The 21,457-nt window shown below is 50.8% G+C and overlaps 1 protein-coding gene across 6 annotated transcripts in view; it reads right to left on the bottom strand.

Moving 5' to 3' along the window:
* Positions 1–3,677: 3,677 nt before the first annotated feature.
* The window catches only part of WIZ (WIZ zinc finger), a 172,115-nt gene continuing 154,335 nt past the window's right edge, over positions 3,678–21,457 (bottom strand). For 2 of the 6 annotated variants that reach the window (XM_044994679.1, XM_044994680.1), the window contains 8 exons: positions 19,803–19,967; positions 17,190–17,696; positions 13,411–13,890; positions 11,029–11,565; positions 9,967–10,497; positions 8,233–8,757; positions 7,152–7,344; positions 3,679–6,542 (listed from right to left, as the gene is read on the bottom strand). In XM_044994679.1, the coding sequence (XP_044850614.1) occupies positions 6,386–6,542; positions 7,152–7,344; positions 8,233–8,757; positions 9,967–10,497; positions 11,029–11,565; positions 13,411–13,890; positions 17,190–17,696; positions 19,803–19,967 (3,095 nt within the window). In that variant the 3' untranslated portion in view covers positions 3,679–6,385. Of the gene's footprint in view, positions 6,543–7,151; positions 7,345–8,232; positions 8,758–9,966; positions 10,498–11,028; positions 11,566–13,410; positions 13,891–17,189; positions 17,697–19,802; positions 19,968–21,457 lie in introns of all 6 variants that reach the window. The other 4 variants (XM_044994681.1, XM_044994684.1, XM_044994682.1 and 1 more) reach the window with 3 other exon arrangements.

Here is a 21,457-nt window from a genome sequence, read left to right as displayed (position 1 = left end):
CTCCTACAGGCAGAAATGTGTCTAGTGCATGGAGCCGGCCTGGTCCATTGGAGAGTGGTGCTAGGCATGCACACCATGCTGGGCATCAAGGCATTTCAAAAACAGGCAGGAGGCTTTAAAGTTGTGGGCAGGGCTGTCAGTCTCCATGACCCAGGTAGTGGCGTTTGCAATTGTGACCAAAGCAGTCACTGTCGCTGGGAATGGGGCATTGTGGGCCAGCTGCTGGAGGACTGTTGGGGTTGACATAGGCTAGGCAGTGTCTAGATTTGCAAAGCATCACATGTTGATCAGGGCTCATGGTGGTTCAGGAAGGTGGTTTTACTGTGTGGCTGCAGACACATTCACAAATAGGATGAACAAGGTGCTTACAATGACCTAACAGTGTAGTGTAGTCCACGCCTCAGACTGAGGGTGAAGACGAAGTACTCTATCTGCATGTGCCTGGGGCAGTGAATCAGGTACTACCTCTTCCCCAGAAGTTGGAGGAGCACTGTGCACTGGCCACCCCGCATTGCTCATAGTTGTTTGCTTGCCTGCTGTTTGGCCTCTGGCAGGCTGGCCACACTCCGGAGCCGAACACACACATGGTCTGTGAGATGTAAATCCTGTGGATGAGGTGTTTAGTGCCTCCTGGAGGAACCAGCTGGAAAATCTTCCAGGCTCATACTGCCAACAGGTCCAGAAACCAGGTTAGCAAGAAACCCCGGCCTGCGTGTGGACCAGGAGGAGATTAGGGAGCCAGGGGGCACGTGCAGGTCTTATGGGGCCTCCAGGGGCAAAAAGGGCCACAAGGACAGAAACAAAAGGCACAGGTCTTAAGCCACACCTTGGCATTTAGCTGGGAGGAACAAGTGCCTCATTGGCCACGTTCTAGTGCTAGCAATACCCCTGCCTGATAACAAATATGCTAAGGGGGGTAGAGGGGCAGCCTATCACCTGGCCCTTGGACACCCTGTGCATCAGCTGAAACCCATGGCTCCAAGGGGCCATCTCCGCAGTCGGCTGGGGAGCAGCTTCACTGCAAGAGAAGGAAGGACTGTGCTACCCAGCCAGAGTGACATATACAGGAGATGCTGTATTCTTGAGTCCCCACAAAGCATCATGGTGGCTGCAGAGCCTGAAGGGTCCCAGCCCTTGGATACAGAGGTGGGGCTGTGGCCATATGACTTGGGGAGCAGGGGAAAGGATCACAACAAGGACAAGCCAATTCTGAACAATAAGATTGACTTGTCATCTCTATTAGTGTCCAATGACTGGAGTGGTGAGAGAACAGTGCATCATGACTCATGGTGACTCATGGTGGGCGGGGGGGGGTCACCCTCCTCCCCCAGATTTCTGCCAGGGTGAGAGTTGAGCTGAGCATGGCTGAGGGGGATGTGCCTGGGAAAGGCACCAGCCTCTAGTGCTCCCTCTGGGGCCTGCTAGGAAGTGCCTGGAGAAGGCAAGAGCCATGGGGTGGCAGCATAGCTTGGCCAGAGGGAAGCCCTCTGATTCCCATCCCTTCCTCGCCCACAGCTGCTCAGGTGGTAGGTGTCTGGAACTTAACCCAGCCTGTGCTGTGCCTGCAACACGGAAGCAATGGGAGAGGTAAGTGTGGCAGGTGCTGAGAGATGATAGGGGGCAAGGTGGTGCCAGCTTGAAGAGTCTGTGGGGGGCATTGGAGGATTGGGAAAAGACCAGAGGCAACATGTGGGGGGTAATGTGCCATCCCCCAACCTTTAAATTGTGATACCCCCATCAAGAGTTACAGGTCATCTCTGCTTGCACTGTACATCCCCTTCCACAGCTGCTCCCTTCAGCCTTTGCACCCAACCCCCTTCCCAGACGGACGGTTGTCTTGGGCTTCTCCTGCCAAACTCCAGTGGATTTCCTGTGGCCCCTGTTGGGTCCCCTATGCCCTTGCAGCAATCCAGTGAGATTCAAACTCTTCTCTGATTTTTTATCATCTCCACCCCTGCAGGAGCTGGAGTCTGTCACATATTCCAGCCAGCGTGTGCAGCTGCACAGTGGGTTGTGTTGTGCAAGAGGCCTGGATTTTAATTGCTGAAAGCAAGTGAAGGGTAACCAGAGCACAGCATGGTCTCTAACACTAAGCAGAAGCTGGCAATACAAAGCCCTGCATCAGCTGGCTGTGTTTAAAGGTAACCCCCTCCCCACACACACAGACACACCAGTTTGGGATTGCTAACATCTGTCCCCCCCATGCCCAAGGTCACAGGTGGCACAATGGTGTGCTGAGTGATTCTATAAAGGTGATCTGACTGTTGGGTAGCTCTGAGGAGATGAGGCTATTGCCTCCTTCCTGGGTTCCTTAATGACTGGAGGTTGCAAACTGAAGAGCTCAGCTCTACTGAAGAACAGGGAAGTGAGCGAGCAGTGCTATCAGGCTGCAGCTCTGCAACCTCAACCTCTCTCTTCTGCTCCCAAAAGATGCCCTTATCTGCCTGGGCCAGCACAAGCAGCAGCTCCCCTCCTATCTGCCCACCATAGACTTAATGATCATCTAGTCTGACCTCCTACACAACGCAGGCCACAGAATCTCACCCACCCACTCCTGTAACAAATCCCTAACCTATGTCTGTTATATTGAAGTCCTCAAATTGTGGTTGGAAGACCTCAAGCTGCGGTTGGAAGACCTCAAGCTGCAGAGAATCCTCCAGCAAGTGACCCGTGCCCCATGCTGCAGAGGAAGGGAAAAAACCTCCAGGGCCTCTGCCAATCTGCCCTTGAGGAAAATTCCTTCCCGACCCCAAATATGGCAATCAGTTAAACCCTGAGCATGTGGGCAAGACTCACCAGCCAGCACCCAGGAAAGAATTCTCTGTAGTAACTCAGATCCCATCCCATCACAGACCACTGGGCATACTTACCTGCTGATAATCAAAGATCAATTGCCAAATTAATTGCCAAAATTAGGCTATCCCATCATACCATCCCCTCCATAAACTTACCAAGCTTAGTCTTGAAGCCAGATATTTCTTTTGCACCCACTACTCCCCTTGGAAGGCTGTTCCAGAACTTCACTCCTCTAATGGTTAGAAACCTTTGTCTAATTTCAAGTCTAAACCTCCTAGTGTCCAGTTTATATCCATTTGTTCTTGTGTCCACATTGGTACTAAGCTTAAATAATTCCTCTCCCTCCCTAATATTTATCCCTCTGATATATAGACCAATCTAGTTCTGGTGGCCACACTCTCCCTTGCGTGTCACTCTCCTCCCCTCCTTGTCACCTGAAGAGAGGCTCAGCCATCACATCAACTCCACATTGAGCCTGCCTTTATCATAGCAGCATGGGGGGTGGTAGTGCTTCAAAGAGCCCAATGCTGGTAACAGCTGGCCAGCTCTCAGGGGCACTGCTAAAGTTGCTTACCACACTGGTAACCTCCCAGCAAGAAGAGACGCTGCCTTGTCCAGCCTTATGACTTTTCTTTGTGTTTTGTCAAAGGGAAAAGGAGGAGATTTGGACAAGACCCCAAACTACAATCAATGCCATGGAATCTTTCCCTTGGACAGCTATAGGGAATAAGAAAAACTCAAAGCGCACAGTTTCAGAGGCTTTCACTGTACTTCCTGGTGTGTGTTTAACAAAAGTCCGGGGGAGTTCTGAGAATGGGGCTCAGCAGGGAGAATTATGCAACGCCCCCAAAACACAACTGACTGGTCAATGTAATGGTAACCAAAGAGTTTATTCAAATCCAAACTCCTGCTGGGCCAAAAGTCACCCCTCTCCAAAGAGAGCAGCTGGACCAGGCATGTGGAACACCGGGAGCAGGGAGAGAGGTAAGCTGCAAAGCTTTCTGGGGTTACGTGCTCAAGGGTTCACTTTGACCAGCTGCCCCTAGGAAACACTCCACCTTTCCCCTGGCTCTGTGAGGATATTACACCTTTTTTCCAAGCATACACATGGCTTGGAGGTGGGAAATGCCTTAGGAGGCTGGCTCAGTTCACTTCAACTCAGGGCCTCCACAGGGGATCAGAGAAATCAGACCTGACTTTTTTCTGCCCAACCCATTCCCACAGAGCAGGAGGCAGCAGCAGAGAAAACAGACATGGTTTCCTATAATAGGTGAGATTAATCGACAATCCCAGCTCTCAGCAGAATACAAGCTCCAGCTCAACTACAAGATACAGGAGTCACTGGCTGAAATTCTCTTGCCTATTCCGTATGGCTGGAGGGAGGCCTTGACCTTGATGAAATGCAGAGGCTGAAGCTAGCATTCCTAGGGGCCCTTCTATAAGTTTCTGAGCTCCTTGCAACGTGGACAGGCCTTAGCTTTGTGTTGCACGAACTCGCGGAGAGTCTCCATGGATGGATCCTCATTGCTGGCTGCCTTCAGACACCTGCACTAGGCAGAGGCACTGCTACCCATTCCCTTCTGGGCAGCTTGGTTATCATGTGAGTGAAAAGATTCAGTTTAAACTGGTGTTTAATGATTGATTTTTATGAGATTAGCTCTGTCTAGACAACCTGCTGTTATCTAGCTCCTATAAAAAATTCTAGTCTCTGGATACAGCTGGTCAGATCAGTCATAGCGATCACTTCTAGGATCAGAGTTTGTGAATTGAAATTGGTGCCCATCACTGCAGTGAAGAAATGTGAATTACGGTTACATGGTTTTGCTGACTCTGGTTTGAGTTGCCTTCTGCAGCCATTCCATTCTGAACCAGTAATGGGAGCGGGGGGGGGAGATTTCCTGCTAGTGAAAAAATCTGAAGATACTTGGAAAAACATCTGCAGAAATTCCTAAAAGCAAATCTTCCCAAGCTGACTTCTTATGGTCAGTAAATAAAGAGTAACAATTCATAGAAAACTCCCAACTGGGTTTATCTATCAAAGCATCACAGAAGGAATTTTGCCTCTTAAATTGTGATGGTCCCCTGTGCAAACAACATCCGATTCCCCCTCCTTTCTGTCTGGATAATATAAATGCACACACTGTAGGATGCTTGGCTTAGTTTCCAGAAGAGAAGTTTAATCTAATTTACATATTCCTAGGTACATTAATAACCAGAATATGCCCAATGAAAAAAGTTAAAAGGTAAATTCCCTCCAAGCTCTGCTCAGCTTAGGATTCCAAATAAAAATGAATGCTCGTTATTTCTACACAAAACTAGAGTTAAAAAAGTCGAGGTTCTATGCAGCTAGACATAAAAAGCAACAGCGAGCAGGGCTGTGTGGAGAACGTCCAGGTTCTCCTGGAGAGAGCTGGCGACTGCCACTGTTGCTGTTTTGGAGTCTGAATTGGCAGGAAAAGTGTTAGTAGCACTCAGCACTTCACCAAAGAACCCTGGAAGCCCATGCCTGCTGTCATGCCTCCTGGGATAGACTTAGCTGGTATTTACACACCTGAACTCAGTCAGGAGTTTACGCACCCACCCTTCAGACAGGTGGGGCGGGAGGTCGCACTGCAGAGATCTTAAGACATTCTACAATCGAAGGCTAAGAAAGGAAAGGAAGGCAGCGTGCAGCCTAAAGCTACCCCCTCTGGTAGTGTTGGGTCACCGCCACGGGAAGCTAACAGCAACAGGAACCCGCGGGGCACTGCACAATCTCAAGTGAAATGGTTAGGACGACAACTGGCAGCAAGAAGTTGTGGGGAGGGAAAGAATGAATGTAGACATTACGAGACAGGTGGAGGATCAGTAAATCCATGACTTGCCATTTAATGTGTGGGATGAAGTTGACCAATGATGTATTGTCTGGGGGAGGGGGATGGGTAACATGCAGCGCAACCCAGTAAGAATGGACTCTGACATCTATGTGAACTAAATTAATCATCGTCTAAGGAATCGAATATACATTAACTCTAGGGCCATATACATAATTAACAACATTCACCATCACAGACAGAGTTGCTTTCTCCTCTCTCCCTATCTTGTTACATATGGCCTGATGGACTGTCACGTTCGCAATACTCATAGAAACCTGAATCGCAGCAGAGCAAACACGCACTCCCCTCCCTGGACCAGAGTCTCTGGACTAATCTGCATTCATTAGCGGGAAAGAGGGATCCCCACATTCATCCCCTTTTGCAGGGAGCTCCCATTCCCGGCTGGGAAAATGAGTCTCATTTCACACCCATCAGGATTCCGTGCAGCAGCCTCCTTGCCTGCTTCATGGGAGCCCCATGGGGCTCCCATCTCCAGTCTGTAATGGTTGTCTCCCCCAGAAGAATGTCTTATGTCACGTAGTGCTCAACGCTGGCACTCCCATGCAATGTGAGTCAGCACAGGGGAAGCTGGGCTCCGGGAGGCTGCAGAGCCCAGCAGTAAGAATTTAGCTACCTCCCTTTGGTAACCGTCTGCATCAGAGTCCTTCAGCGTGCTCCTTTGGAAACGTGCTCGTACAAGAGAGGGGCAGAGGGACGCCGGCCAGCGGGCTCCGTTACTGAGCCTCAGCTACGGCCTGCACCTCGGGGGCCTCTGGCTCACTGCACAGGGGGTCGGCTTTGGAGAAATTCATTTCCAGGATGTGTCGCTGGAGATGTCGTACCCACTCCTCCTGGATGGAGAGAGGGCCCTGGAACTCCACCTCGCAGAACCTGCACCCAGGGAATGGGAAGGGGGAACAATATCAGACCCTGGATGAGACACTCATTGAATATTTCTATTATGGCTCCAGTTGGGACCAACCCCATTTTTCTGGGCACTGCAGCCCAACTCTAAGGAGCAAACAAATGGGGAGAGAGGATGCAGATATGCGCAGTGCATCAGAGGAGGTTGTTTAATTAACTGTCAAGACTTTGCATTGACTGTCAGGCATCCAGAGAAGCCAGTCTCGGGGAAGCAGCTACCACTGACCTCAGCACCAGACAAAGACAGACATGGCCCTTTCTGGAAACCAAACGTTACCTTAAACTCCACGCAGGCAAATACTGGGAAGGACCTTAAAGGAAGAGGGGTCCCATAGTCAGGACTGGCTGTCATTACACAGTATGAAAGGGCTCTAAGACTAAAGGCACTGATGGCAGGCTGAGGGACAGCTGCTGGCATTAGGAATCACTGTGAAACGCTACACAGAGGTGGGGGTCTCTCTGCATGTACTGCACAGTCACTGCCAGGAGTCCATGCCCTCAAGGAGAGAGTGCTGTGGACTGGGTGCCATCCAGCACTCCGGATGGGGGAGCATGGATCCCTCTCTGTAGACATACCTGCACTTCAGGGTGTAGATGTTACCCACAAATTTCACCAAGGATGTCTGTGGAGGCCTGGGGACCAGTGAGGGCACTGGTCTCATCCTGGGTGCTGGCTGGCGAGCTTCCTCCATTTTCTGCTGGAAGTCGCTGGCCTCCTCCTCTCGGGAGAGGGAGGCCTCTGGGGGTTTGGCTTGTCTTCGTTCAAACTCTAGGACAGAAGAGGCATCTTCAGAACACAGCACCATTGGCAGGCACATGTCACCCAGGCTACAAGCTTGATGCTGAGCTGCAAGGACCTACGATGCCCCCCTTCCGCTCCCCGCACTTCCGATCCCAGGGGACTGGCCATATGATCCCACCATGGGCAGTGAGTAATGGTTGGGGGGGCATGGGGGAGAGGAAAGGCAGTGGTGGATTATTGCACTGGCCCATGGGGCCTGTGCCCAGGGGCCTCTGGCAATTTGGAGTCCCTGGAAAAATCTCCCCCCACCACGGCCTCAGGGCGGAATGGCATGGGGCCATGGGTGGGGCCATGGGCAGAACAGGGGAGGGGCTCCAAACTCAGAGCTCTGCCACTGTGGGGGAAGGAAGAGACTCCAGGCTTTGAATTCTCTTCATCATGGTCCCAGCTGACTGGGGTCTGGTCCTGCTTTGAGCAGGGGGCTGGACTAGATGACCTCCTGAGGTCCCTTCCAACCCTGATATTCTATGATAAGCTCTCAGGCCCCCCACCCAGGAGCCACAGGAGGGCTGAGAGCAGCAAGTGGAGGTGTGGCCTTGGCCAGAAGAGGCAGGGCAGGGGGCTAGCATCCCCAAGGGGAAGCTTCATTTGCTGCCCATGGATCCCACCACTTCTCACCAACAGGAACTGTGTCATCATGTGGTGGATTGGCTGGGAGGAGAGGACAGAAAACAAAGGATGCTGACTGCCCACCTGTGGGCTCATCCTTCCCTCCCTCCAGGGGTAGTGCTCTGGACAAGAGTCTCCCAAGCTTTGCCAGCCCACAGCATCCCCAGAGGGACCCCAGGGTAAAAGTGTTCGCATGCTCCTGCTTGGCAGTAAGTTTGGGGCAATAAGAGGCGGCTCCCAACTCACTGTTGATGTTCTGGCGATGCTCCTCCACCTTCACCAGTGACAGGGGAGAGGTGACCATGGGCCGCTCGCCACCCCCACCACTGCCCCTATCCAGGAGTTTGCTGGGCTCACTGTGCCCCATCTCGCCCACCAGGCTCTTGCTCATGAGGGGCATGGCGCCTGGCTGCAGGCCCAGGGGCAGCCTCTTCCCTGCGCTGTCCTGCTCCCGTGAGTGGGACGAGTTGCGGAACTTCTTGGTGAAGGGCCGGCCCCCCTGGATGTAGCTACGATAGGCTCCGGCCTTCTGGGGCCTGTGCTTGATCCACTCGCTCAGCGTCTCTATGGGTGAGCCATTCACGCACCATTCAGTCACACCAAACTGCCGCAGATGAGCCCGAGCATGGCTGGCCAGTGCCTTGCGGTTCTCGAAGTAGAGGCCACAGAGCTCGCAGCAGGCTTCACTGGCTGGAGACAGAGAGAGCAGGGAGTGAAAGCTTGCAGAGGGTCTGGGAAGAAGCTGGCAGCCAGCAGGGCACCTCGCAGCAGCTGGAAAGCAGAGAAACACTGGGGTGCTAGGATCCAACAGGAAGGAGTTGCTTGCTCTCTGGCCCTCTCCCCAATCCTCCTCCGCGGGGTCGGTCTGGGGCGGTGGGGGTGTGTGTGAGGGGGCAGCATTTCCATAGGCTGTGGAATCTGCTTTGGAGCTTACATCTCTTACTGTCTGTAACCTACAAAATGGCTGGATTTGTCTTGTGACCCAACTCCCCACAATCCTTTGCATCTGCAGAGGGCTGTGGGATGGAGTGGGCTGCATGATGATTGTTGGCCATTCTGTGGGTCACAGACCACTATCCCAGGCTACCCAGTAGCGAATTGCGCTACTTTGGCTATACGGTGTCCAGAGACCACTGGTAAAGGTCTTTGTAGTCCACTGAGAGCTGCAGGGGGCTTTCCAGGCCAAGCTCAGTAGGGAGGTGGCTAAACTAAATCCTGCTGCCTGTGCCCTGAGGTCTTCTCACTGCTTGTTCAGCCAGCTCCCACTGAATGTTGGTCTGCTCTGCAGCTGGGAGGCTACTTCCCAGCATGGGTAGACAGACAGGTGCTAGTTCTTCTGAGGCTAGTTCTTACAGCAGTGTAGCCAGGAATAGCACAGGTGGGCAGCTCTGACTAGCCACCTGGATATATACCAGGTGGTCTGGGCAAGTTTGTATACAGGTGCTAGTGCGAGCCATCGCCCATGCTACCCCAGCTACACTGCTATTGTTAGCATGCTAGCTTCAGCAGAGCTAGTGCATCTACCTGTGCTGGGAAGCAGCCTCCCAGCTGTAGTATAGATGTACCTGGGGTAAGGGCTCAGAACATTCTCTGATACCAGACAAGTTGCTCTTGTGACGTGGCAGGTTTGTGGCACCACATCTGAGGCCCAGAGCAGTGGACTCCCCAGTCCCTTTACGCTCTCTTGGTTTCTGGGGATGGGACAGCAATGGAGGAGACAACAAAGCAGGACGTCTCTCTGCTGGGAAGTGGGAAGGAAAGCGTTAACACCCCAGCAGAGTGCTACCTGTCCCCTTCTCCTTGGGATACAGCTCAGCAGGGCTCTCCACCCACCCATCCCTCCCTATAGGATGGGGCCCTGGCATGGCACTCCACTGGACCCTCTATGAAGGGACACAGCACCTGCAGGGCTCTTTGCCTGTCTCCCCCGCCATGATGGAGCCCTGGCACAGCTCTCTGCCTGCCCCCACCCCCACTTACATGTGTGTGCCGGCTTGTCATGAGCCGCCTTGGCTTTGAAGGGCAGCTCGGTCTGGATGTAGGTCTTCTGCTTCACTTCGCCATGGCCCCCAAGACGATCTTCCTGCAGTGGCCGCTTGGTGGAGAGTGGAGTCAGGAAGCCCCCGTGGGGTTTGCTGGTGAGTGGCGAGAGCGAGATCTCCCGGCTCATGCTGGAACCACTGGGGCCGGGCTTTCCCGTCCTTCCACCCAGAGGGGAGAGGGACATGGCCTGCAGCATTTTACCAGGGGACTTGAGGGCTGCACCTTCCTCTGCCATCGGTTTGGGGGGCTCAATGCTGGAAGTATGGGGCTCCTTCTTGATCATACAGGGCTTGGACTTCTTCTTGAGGATCTCCCGCAGTGTGTCGATGGGTGAGCCATTGACAGACCACTCGGTCACCCCCATCTGGCGCAGGTGGGACCGGGCATGGCTGGACAGCCCCTTCCGGTTCTCAAAGTACTCCCCACAAAACTCACATCGGATATCCCTCACGGGGTCAGCACGGGAGGCTGCAGGGAGCAGAGACAGAGAAGGGAGTGCCTAGAATCCCCAGGCAGCATCCAGCCCCACATCACTGGAAGGCTCACCAGGCATTGCAGACTGGCGCACCCCCACCCCCGCCCCGTCAACCTGCATGCCACAGAAGATCTAACAGCAAAGGCTGGCGAGCCATACCTCTGCTATTGCAGCCCTCTATCTCTGTAGCAAGGAGGCACCAGGACATCATGTTAAACATGATTAAACATAGCTGCTAATATTCTGCCACATCTATAATGTGGCACCTGAGGATCTCAAACCACGCTACCAACATTGTCACCCCCCTACGAGAGATAAATGTGATCTCCAATTAACAGATCGGGAAACAACATGCCCGAAGTGGCCAGTGGCAGAGCTGGGAACAGAACCCAGGAGTCCTGACTCCCAGTCCCCTGCTGTGGTCAAACACTGATTTGATCTCCCCAACCCCCCCAAGCTCTTGTCTACTATGGCAGGTGATCACTAAAGTCCATGCTAGCAGGAGTGCTGCTGCTCTCACTTACAGAGGTTCAAGGGGGACATCTCCTCCCGTGGAGACCAGGTCCTGTTGGATGGATGGGGCTCACCGTGGAAGCTCCCAGACATCATCTCTCGCTTGATCTCCATTCTCATTTGGTCTTGTTTCAGTTTCTTCTGAAAAGAGGGAGGGGCCATCCCTGGAAACATCTTCCTGGCTGTTGGGGGAGGGGAGGAGGTAGGAGAGTGTCCCATGGGACTTCCTGGCTGCTGGACCTTTTTGGGCATGGAGGGCACATGAATCTCTCCTGGGCTGTGAGGCTCCAGCGATCCCATGCTGCCGATGACGGTCTTGGTCATGGCTTTCTGCCCTGGGGTTGGTGGATTTGTGGTGCCACCCCGGGGCTGAGCTCTGCGCTTGAGGATCTCCCGCAACGTGTCGATTGGGGAGCCGTTGACATACCACTCGGTCACCCCCATCTGGCGCAGGTGGGACCTGGCATGGCTGGACAGCCCCTTCCGGTTCTCGAAGTACTCCCCACAGAACTCGCATCTGATATCCCTCACGGGCTCCGATCCAGAGGCTGAAACAAGGAGGGGAGACGTGCATTTACTGTAGCACGTGGCGGGCACAGCCCTATGCCACTGGGACACTAGCAATTTCATCCCCCCCAACCAGACAGCACAAAGCAAACATGCCACGTGCCAGAAGTCAAGACAATGGCAAAGCTGATCCCGGAACAAACTCAATGAACGGAATCAAACCATTGAACGATCCCTGGGAAATGCGATAGGCAGGGGCAGTGCAGGGAGGACAGAGCAGGCTTTGATGGTAGGGCAGAGAGCAGGCCTTCTTGGTGAGCCTAGACACAGCAACCGCAATGGCTGGAGGCCTTGTTAGGAGCTGTGATCCAGGAGGCCTGGGAGAATAGTCATTTCAGTGTCTTCCTTTGTGTGCATGTCCTGCTTGCCCAAGGCTTTAGAGGTGGGTGTCTATGTGTGTTGGGTGCTGAGTAAAGGAAGGGGACCTGCAGGCATGCTAGAGCCCGGATGAAGGCATACATTCCACGTTTGTTTGAATCTCCTTCCCACAGACACTGGAATGATCTGTCCAGGAAGCCCGGCAACCCAGGTTTGTATCGCGCACTGGCTTGCTGTCCACCAAGCAGCTAAACCAAATGTGGGCGTCCTTGTCATTTTTGGCTAATCGAAGTGCTGAGCACTCTTCCTTCAAATGCAATGTATCCTTAACCCCATCCCCACTTGGTTTCTGCAGATCTGCCTGCCTGCAGCATGATCCAGGAAACCCTGATTTCTCAGTGTGTGCTTGGAAGGAGCAAGAGGAGTAACACGACGCAGTATATATTTTTTGCCACCATAAGCAAGCTGCAGTCTGAGCCATGCAATCTCCTGGAGGTAAATGCTTAGCGGTGAGTGGGTGCAACTTACACATCGTCTTACAGGCTGCTTGAAAGGGGGAAAGCCTAGCAGCCAGTCAGCATTAAATCACCAGAATTTAGAAGAGAATGCACAAACTAGCCACAGTCACTGATCACCCTTCCCCATTTGAAGGCGAAGGCAGAACCTGCCTCCTTCTCTGCACCAAGGTAAGGGGAGAATGGAAACAGACACCCCCCTCCCAGAATGGGGACCAGACTCAGGCCAAAGGCCTCATGAATGCTGGCCTGAAATGAAAGGACAAGAGAGGTTGATTCCCCCTCTGCCAAGGACAGACAGGGCAATTTCAACCCAAGATGAAAACACCCAGCACTGGGTTTTCTAGCAGGGTCCAGGCACTGAGTCACCATGACATACTGTACAGGTTAGGCCACCGAGTACCACAGAAAGTGCAGCAGTCCCTGTCTATCGAGCAGCAGAGAGAGCGCTCAGCCTGCACAAGGCGACAGGCATTCTGCAACATGAGAGCACCAAACAGCCTGGCCTCCCCTCCCTGATCTGGGTGGTCAAGCAGTCAGAACCCATTTGACTCAAGGATTCATTCCTGAATGGATGGTGCCCAAGCAGGTGCCTGGTGTTACCTTGGAAGGGAAGGGGCTGGGCTTTTTATCTACTCAGGACTGAGGTAGGAACATGGTGTGTGTGCCTGGCTGAGGAAGGACACAGAAGCTGGCTCAGAAAATGGTGAGAGAGAGCACTTTATGGGGAAAAGGAAAAGCAAAGGGCGTGCGACCAAGAGTCATTTATTCTCCGTCATTGCCCTGACACAGAACCCAGGAGTCCTGACTCCCAGTCCCCTGGGCCACACTCCATCCCAGCACTGGGAACAAAACCCAGGAGTCTTGATGCCCAGTTCCCTGCTTTAGCCAAACAACGGTGAAGGCTTGATAGGGAGTGGCATCAGGCCTTGCTTAATGTAAACAAGGGGGAGAGGAGGAGGGAAGAGGAGGCAGTGATGAGAGAGAACCTACAGAGGTTGAGTGGAGACATCCCAGCATCTGAAGCCCAGTACGCGCTGGAGGAAAGACCCTGTTTTCTTTGCAGACTGGCCTCAGCTGACAACCTGTGGGTTTGTGGCTTCAGTTTCTTGGATGGTGGAAGGGAGTGAGGTGAGAGGATCGCTGGCTGTTTGCCCAAAGGCCTTGGTGGAGGTGGTTGTTTCATGCCTGTTGCAGGTGCTGCTGCTGTGCTCTTTGGGCTGGGTCTGTCCGAGCTCCCAGCCTCCACTAATGATTTTCTCTCACTAGGGAGGAGAGAGGAAAGACGGCTTTTGAAGTCTTCACTTTGGATGAGGTCATTTAAAACATCAATTGGAGAGCCTTTAGCATCTGGATCATTCACTCCCAGGTGTCTCAGGTGGGCTCTAGCATGACTCGATAACCCCTTTCTGGTTTCAAACCAGGCACCACATAACTGGCAGTCAATTTCTTTGCCCGAGTCACTATCTACAGCTGCGGAAAGAAAACACATCGATCATAATACATACGGTCACTGAGGAGAATGTCTTTCAAGCACCAGTTACAACCCACAAGGGACTTGGTTCAAGTGGCCTGGGTTGTCTCTCCAGTGAAGAGGTTATATGCTGCGTTCGCTAGAGATTTTAAACAGGCAGCCCTAAAGGAAAGGTAAATTATCACGCTGGCCCAGGCAGCATTGCTGCTGCTCCCTGATGGTTATGCTGGAATTCCATCAGAAACCTTGACTTTCAGGGCTTCTCCATCATTTCTGGGTCTCCATTTACATGTGCCCAACAGCTTTAGGAAGTGGTAGCCAAAGGCTGTGCATAGTAATCAGGGATCAACATTTTATTTTGTGTTTGCTGGCCCAGGAGCAGCCTCTGGAGAATGTTACTGTTCCTGAAAACCTGTGTGTTGCTCCTCCAGCTAAGCAGTCCTTCCCACATTACTTCAATAGCCAATATCTCATGAATCGCTAAATTTAGAGATTAGCGCTTTACACCATTTGAAAGCTGGAACGCTAAAGTGTCAGATTGCATAAGGCTCTAGTTTCAGCTTTGGCTGACCCCAGTGATACCAGCTGCTACAGTCAGGTCAGATTTAACGTTGGGAAAAGCAAGAAGATAAATCAGAATGGAGTGATTTTAAAGTCCAATATTTTGTGACAGGATGGGACTAAAACCAAAGCTTTGGTGTAAGTTCTAAATGCCTGGTGTTCCCTAGCCCCAGTTCTTTGCAATACCAAACCTTAAAACCATACTGGGCACACAGGCTCCTCACGCTAGCTGTGCTCCTTTGACGCTGGTACAGAACTGAATACAGTCAGCTCCAGAGCATTCTCTTTCCCCATCCCTGCTAAGTAGTAAGGAACATCTCAGACCTAATTTTAAACATGATCTGATTTTAAAAGGGATTTCATTTTATGAAGTTGGTGACTTCCCCAAGGGCAAGCATGGCAAGGCTATCCCACAGGTGGCACCAAGAGATTAACGAGGGCTGGGACTTTCTGAGGGAAAGAGCCCTCACTTGAACAACTAAGAGTGAAGACTGGAACATTGTTACTGAGCACATGCAGAACTGGTGCATTGATCACTACAAGCTCACAAAGTTCATGCACATTTCTGCAGAAAAACTGCCATATGTGCTTATAGTGGCTGTCTCTTCCATGCAAGTCTACGAATGTCAAGCAAGCACATAAGATGTCAAGGTAATGGCAAGCCTCTTGATTTGAAATCTGCACTCAGGTATATGGCTCTTCCCCAGATTGCCCAGCCAGACCCCAGCAGCCTAGGTGAAGGTTAACACAGGAGCCCTAATATCAATGGGAGCACTGCCCAATGCTGTCTCAATAACTTGGATAACTGAGAAGTCTAGGCCTGGTCGTCATAACTGGGCTAAGGAAGATTGGGACATGAGGATGCCAGGGCATGAGACAGTCAAACATGTCAAGCGGACAGTCACTTTCCCAACTGTTTCTTTCAGCAGAATAAGAGCAGCAGAATCACCCACATCTAATCAGCCTGGATTCAGGGCTTTAGTGCTCAGGCAAACTAGGCTGTGGAAGAGTTCACTAAGTGATACATAAAGGTCAGTCACCCATTTGGAATGACAAACCTTGATGAACAATAGAAAGGGGGACTGGGACATGGAACTGTTCGTCTGCAGGGGCCTGGGTAGGATGGCTGGTCTGTGAAAGTCCAGATCCAAATGGACGATAGACAAGACACATCAGCACAAGTAGGACTGATTGCCACCTTGCTGCAGAGGGTGAGGACTGGATGTGCCACAGAGGCCAAACTCCATTTAGTGCTAGAGAAGGTTGCTCCAGGTCATACCCGGGACCCTGGGGAAAGGGGAGTATGCAACAGTTTGTGCTGCTTTGGTCCACTTCCATAGAGAGAGAAGTTGAGTCTAATCCTGTCAGATCAAAACTAACGTTACTTGAAAAGTAACAGAAGTTAGGCTCCAAACCATACTATGCTGAGCTTAGATATGGCAGCATTTACAGTGTGTAAAACCATGGGCTGCCCTGACGCAGGAGATCTAGCAAGGAGTGGAGTGCATGTGCTGGAGGAGAGTGGGTAATTTGTTGTGTGTATTTAGGACTATTTCCAGTTGCCAATTCCACAAGCAGTCAGCACCCGATGCCTCACCTCTCGTTCAGGGTTACCAGACACTGAACTGCTGCAGCCCAGTTTGGACAAGAGCTGCTGAGAAAAATCCACCTGTGCTTTCTATGCAGAACTGAAGCGTCTTCTCAGAACTCAACCACGACGCGTTGGAACAGTCGCTGCACTGACTCAGTCTGGTTTATGGGGTGTCTCAGCTCAGATGTTGTAGAAAAGGAAAGCTAGTTGGTTGGCAAACTAGTTGACTAGGATTCCTCCCCGACTGGCTGTTGTATCCCAGAATGCCCTTTGCTTCCCAACAGACACAGGGCACTGCAGGGAACAGTTATAGAGTCTAGGAACAAAGTTCGAAAGCAGCAAGTGGCATCTTACAGGAGGGTGCCCTCTAGAAACTCCCCTAGGACTCCCCTCCAGGAATAAGTGGGGTCAGGTGCACAGCTGATAGACTTGCTTAGCCCCCAGAACAGGCCTGGGGGGGATGGCTGCTGCACACATGGAGAGAAACAGCAAGATGGACGACTGCTGCACACATGGAGAGAAACAGCAAGATGGACGACCAATTTGGCTGCCCTGGTACAAACACACAGCAAAAGCAGCAGCGGTCTCTGAGGAGGCAGCCTGCTCCACTTATCTGGCTGGAGAGAAATATGGTAGGAGCTGGGGGAGCAGTGGAAAGCTGCAGGTGTAGCAGGGGCACTTACTTTACCCAGATTTGTTTGGGCGGGGGAGGAGAGAAGGAGCAAGGAAACCCTCACCAGCTAAAACAGAAACAGATGACAATCACCTCCCACAATGAGCTATGATTAGCACTCATCCTCCAGAGACAGGAAAGGAGGCACATGCTTGTCAGCAAGCCACACGGAATGTAGTCCAGGACCAAGTTGGGACTCACTGCCCTGTGGATGTTTGCAAGACGTATCCAGATTAGACGGCAGCAGCCCCTATGGGACCTCGTTGGAAAACTGCTGACAGCTACACTGAGTCCCACCCATGGCTGAAAGACAGGAAAGCCCCGCACCCATTCTCCCCACATGACAGCGAAGGGATGCCTTGTAGCAGGTTACCCAACAAGCCAGCAGCATTGAGTTTTGGTCAGCAAGTTCCCACACACTCAGCTCTCCTGCCACATATCTAGTGGGAAACACCAAAGGTAAAGAGACTCACTTAGATTTAAGGGCCCTTCCTCCTCGGGCTGCGGCCACTGTGCTTTTGGAGAGCTCTGCAGAGGGCTCAGGGGCAACTTGGGGGTCTTGTCCTCGGGGTGTTTTGGAGGGGGAGATCCTGAGAGTGTGGGTGGCACTTTTTTGAGGAGGGGGGATCCTGGTTGTGAAAGGCTCTTTGAAGAGAAGCCTGGTGGGGACTTGATCGCTTTGTTTACAGGGGGATCTGGCAAGCGGTCGCCTGTCTTGCTGAGAGACAGCAGTGTTGGCCGTGGGGAGCTGCCTGTCCCTTCTTTGGGGGAGCTGGATTTTTTGCTGAGCGTTGGGGACATTGGGCTGCTGTCAGGTTTGCCCTTCTGCTTCATCAGTTCATAGAGCAAGTCGATGGGAGCTCCACTGCTCTCGGACTCTGCCACGCCCAGCTGCCGAAGGTGAGAGCGAGCGTGGCTGGACAGGCCTTTGCGGGTCTCAAAGCAGGCACCACAGACCTCGCATGTTGTGAGGTTTTGAGCTGAAAAAGAAAAGCAGCTGTTAGCGAGTCACAGAGCTTCACAAGATGCAGTGCACAATCCCTGCATAGCTCATGCTGGGTGCCCTTGTCCTCAGCACCCAGAAGCAGCCCCCCATCCCAAAGTGCAATTCTAAACTACTTTAACTCCCAAGACTACTTATGCAAATGTAGCTATCTTTCCTGTTGCCTTGTCGCCTCCTATCAGAACCCTGCACTGTGAGCACTTGGGGACAGGGACTGCCTTCGGTCCACTTGTCTGTAGAGTGCCTAGCACATTAAGGCCCTGACCAAGGCCTCTGGGTATCAATGCAACCACCAGCAATAAACTGGGAGAAGCTGGGGATGAGGGGGAAGCAGACAAATCAGGCAGTGTGATACGGCAGCAAAAGGACAACAGATCTGGGCCATCCCATTACAGTTGTTAACTTTGCTGCTCACCTTGCCCTCCCTTCCCCCTCACAGTTTGTTATTCTTTCATTGTATTGCTTCTAAGTTATACTATAAATCTCAGGTCAGGGACCATGGGTAACGTTTTCAGAAGCACCCATATTCCTTTTCAAAATGGTACCCAGGGGGACCTACAATAAGGGATATGGTGCAAACTGAGCTGGCACAGTGTGTACATTTCTAGGCATCTCATTATCAGCAAACCCAGAAACTGGAAGAAACCAAGGAGAAGAAACTGGAGAGACTCAGTTATGAGGTCAGACTGAGACTGTTTAAGTTAGCCCTAACAAGGACAGAGAAGGGACATACCTGCCTAAAGACATCTGAAAGGTGCCAACACCCAGGACAGAGAGAAATCATTTACACAGCTATTTGGGAGTGTAACTAAACCAATCTCTTCCAGTAAGGGCAGAATTCAGGACAGACACCAGGAAAAGCTTCCTGATCATGCAACCTTCTACTTATGCTGAATCATCTGCTATGGAAGGTACTGGACAAACCCACATTTGGGGTACTGAACGTATCATGGGAACTATCCTGCATGGCAGTAGAGTGGAGCAGATAGTCTAAGAGGCCATGCAATGCTCTGTCACAACGCGTGTTGTTTGGCAAATTGTCCATGACTGCTCTAATCACAATAAGGTGCTGTAGTTTGGGACCTGTAGCCTCCAGAGACACACTAGAGTACTAAGAACAGGGGTATCAGTAGTCCCCTCCAATTTATTCATATTAGAGCCAGCCCTTCAGCTCATGGCAAGTTGCCAACATGACTCCTCACCACAGCAACATGTGAGTACTGCCCTGCTCCAACAGGACCATCTTTCATTCTATCATCCCACGCACTGAATAGGCACAGAGGCCTGGCCTGCCTGCCAGCTCTATTCCTTTCTCAGCGTTCCATTCCTTTCTCAGTTTTGAATGAAGAGGGATTGCAATAGAAGAGCCCAATGGTGCTAATCCAGTGATTTTAAGAGAGATTACTTGAAAACTCCACCTGTTGCCCAAGGCAGACTAATACCACAGAGTCTCTTTCTGCCAAGTTATAAGGATAGAAGAAGTTTGAACTGCAAGTACCTTCCCACATCAATGACAATTCCCCATAATTCTGTGCAACAGGGAAACAGCCAAGAGCAAGGAGTTTTCATTTATTTTTAACATGACTTGCTGTCTATTAAATCACAAACAGGTAGGAATAAAAGCAGGCATGTGGGGTCTGGATAATCAGGAACAGAAGCCAATAAAGGCCTTGTCTGGTTCTTAATCCTTGGAGCAGAGACCATCCTTCTTAAAGTTTTGGAAAGTGACTGGCATGGGTGTGATCACTAATAAATTATCATAATCGAGTTCTTCCTTTATGGATATCTTCCCATTTTGTCACACCCATTGACTTGCTATTGTAGGGCCACTCTTGTGTGCTTGTTCATAACTGCAAGATGCCTTGTAAGTGATGGACTTGGGCAATAATTTGTTCATGTAGGGGGAAAAAAAAGCTTATTTTTTTCCCCAATGATAATTACATGCAACAAAGAACAACAAAACAAGGCTCCCAGGATTCCTCTGAAATAGCTGAGGAAAGTGCCTCCCCATAAGCAGGAGAGGCCAGCTGCCACAGAGCCAAATTACAGAATGAAGTTGAGCCCTAATCTGAAAAGTACTCACTTTTGGAATCCTGGGAGTCTGGCTTGTTTCCAGGAGGTTCAGGAGACAGTTTGGTCCCTATTCTGTTTGGAGTTTGATCCAATTGCCCGGCCGGAGTACTCTTCTTTGGGATGGGTGGTGACCCGACTTCCATGGCAACCATTTCTTCCTCCTCAGAGGCCATAACTGCCAGGGAGAGAAGGAAACATTCAGTCCGAGCTGTAAACAGTAAAGCATTAATGAAACTCACTCAAGGGGAGCAGTGAATAAAGGTTAAACCATTCCACATTTGATTAAAATGCCCTACAAGTTACTCATTAGCTCCATATTATCAACCAGGCACCAAGAATGGAAGTGAAAAAATATCCCAGTCAATACTATCTACTAACGGAAAAACAAGTTTTTAATAGGTAGGTTTACAGCAAACAGATGCTTTTGGACCTGGGTCATTAAGAGAATAGGGACTATAGCTCACTGATGCAAATAAAGGGGTTAAGTCATCACTGCATTGGAATATACAGAAATTCTCAGTGTAAGCTTCCCATGCTATCAGCAGTGACTCAGGGAACAAAGAGTGGTATGAAATGATGGTATTCGCCACACAGCGCAAAACACATTCCATATCTTCTTGTCTCTAGACTGATAGGACCAATGAGCCTCAGCCATGGATCAGGACACCACTGAGCCTGGCATCGTACAACACAAAACAAAAAGAGGGTTTCTGACCATTTCTCTATAGCTAGTGAGTTGTTAGTTTACATAGCATCACTGATGTCCACAGAGTTTTACAGTCAAGCCAACAGGTCCTGGCCCTGAGGATATTACAATCCTGCCAACACTTCCTACCGTGTGTAGCATTTACTATCAGGACATCAATAGGACTGTTCATAGCACAAGAACTATGCTTAGTAGTGTTTACATTACCAGGTTAGATGGCTAAAGGCACAAGAAGTGACAATAGACCACAGGGAAGAGAAAACACAACGGGATTGGTACATTGCTTCTTGGAGAGCATTAATTACAGACAGTTGGACTGTTTATGTTGTGTTTGTAATGTTTGTTTTATTTTCATTGAGAGCCAGCAGGATAGGGGAAGCACCCAGTGGCACAACTGAGATTACTGATAGCAAGCTGTATCAAAAAAGTTTTGAAGGAGTATTTGAATGGAAGGATGCCTGGAACCATGGGACAGAGGCACAGAGATCGGTGGAATCCCAAATTGGAGCAGACAGAAAATATTAAAGATGACACGAACAGACAGGGCAACAAGAAATCTCCAAAATAAAATGTGGGAAGTTTATAAAAATCACTTTTATTTTACCTACTTCTAGAAGCCATAAAACAAAACAAAAACTTAATGGTCGTTTAGAGAAAAACTGCACTGTAACACAAAAAGGAATTCGTAGCAATGTGTCCAGCTACAGGGGAGTAAGCCACTGCTCTTTAAAATGCCTTAAATATTAAATGTGTTGTTTGGAGTGTTGCAGCCCAAGATATCAGAGAGACATGGTGGGTGAGGTAATGTTTTTATTGGACCATTTTCTGTTGGTGAAAGAGACCAGCTTTTGAGCTTAAGAAACGTCCTGTGTGTGCTCAAAAGCTGGTCTCTTTCACCAACAAAAGTTGGTCCAATAAAAGTTATTCCCTTGTCTCTTAAATATTAAACAATAGTTAAA

Source organism: Mauremys mutica, chromosome 20 (genome assembly GCF_020497125.1).
Source record: "Mauremys mutica isolate MM-2020 ecotype Southern chromosome 20, ASM2049712v1, whole genome shotgun sequence".
NCBI classification, from domain to species: domain Eukaryota; kingdom Metazoa; phylum Chordata; order Testudines; family Geoemydidae; genus Mauremys; species Mauremys mutica.
This window is presented reverse-complemented; position numbering and strand designations above follow the sequence as displayed.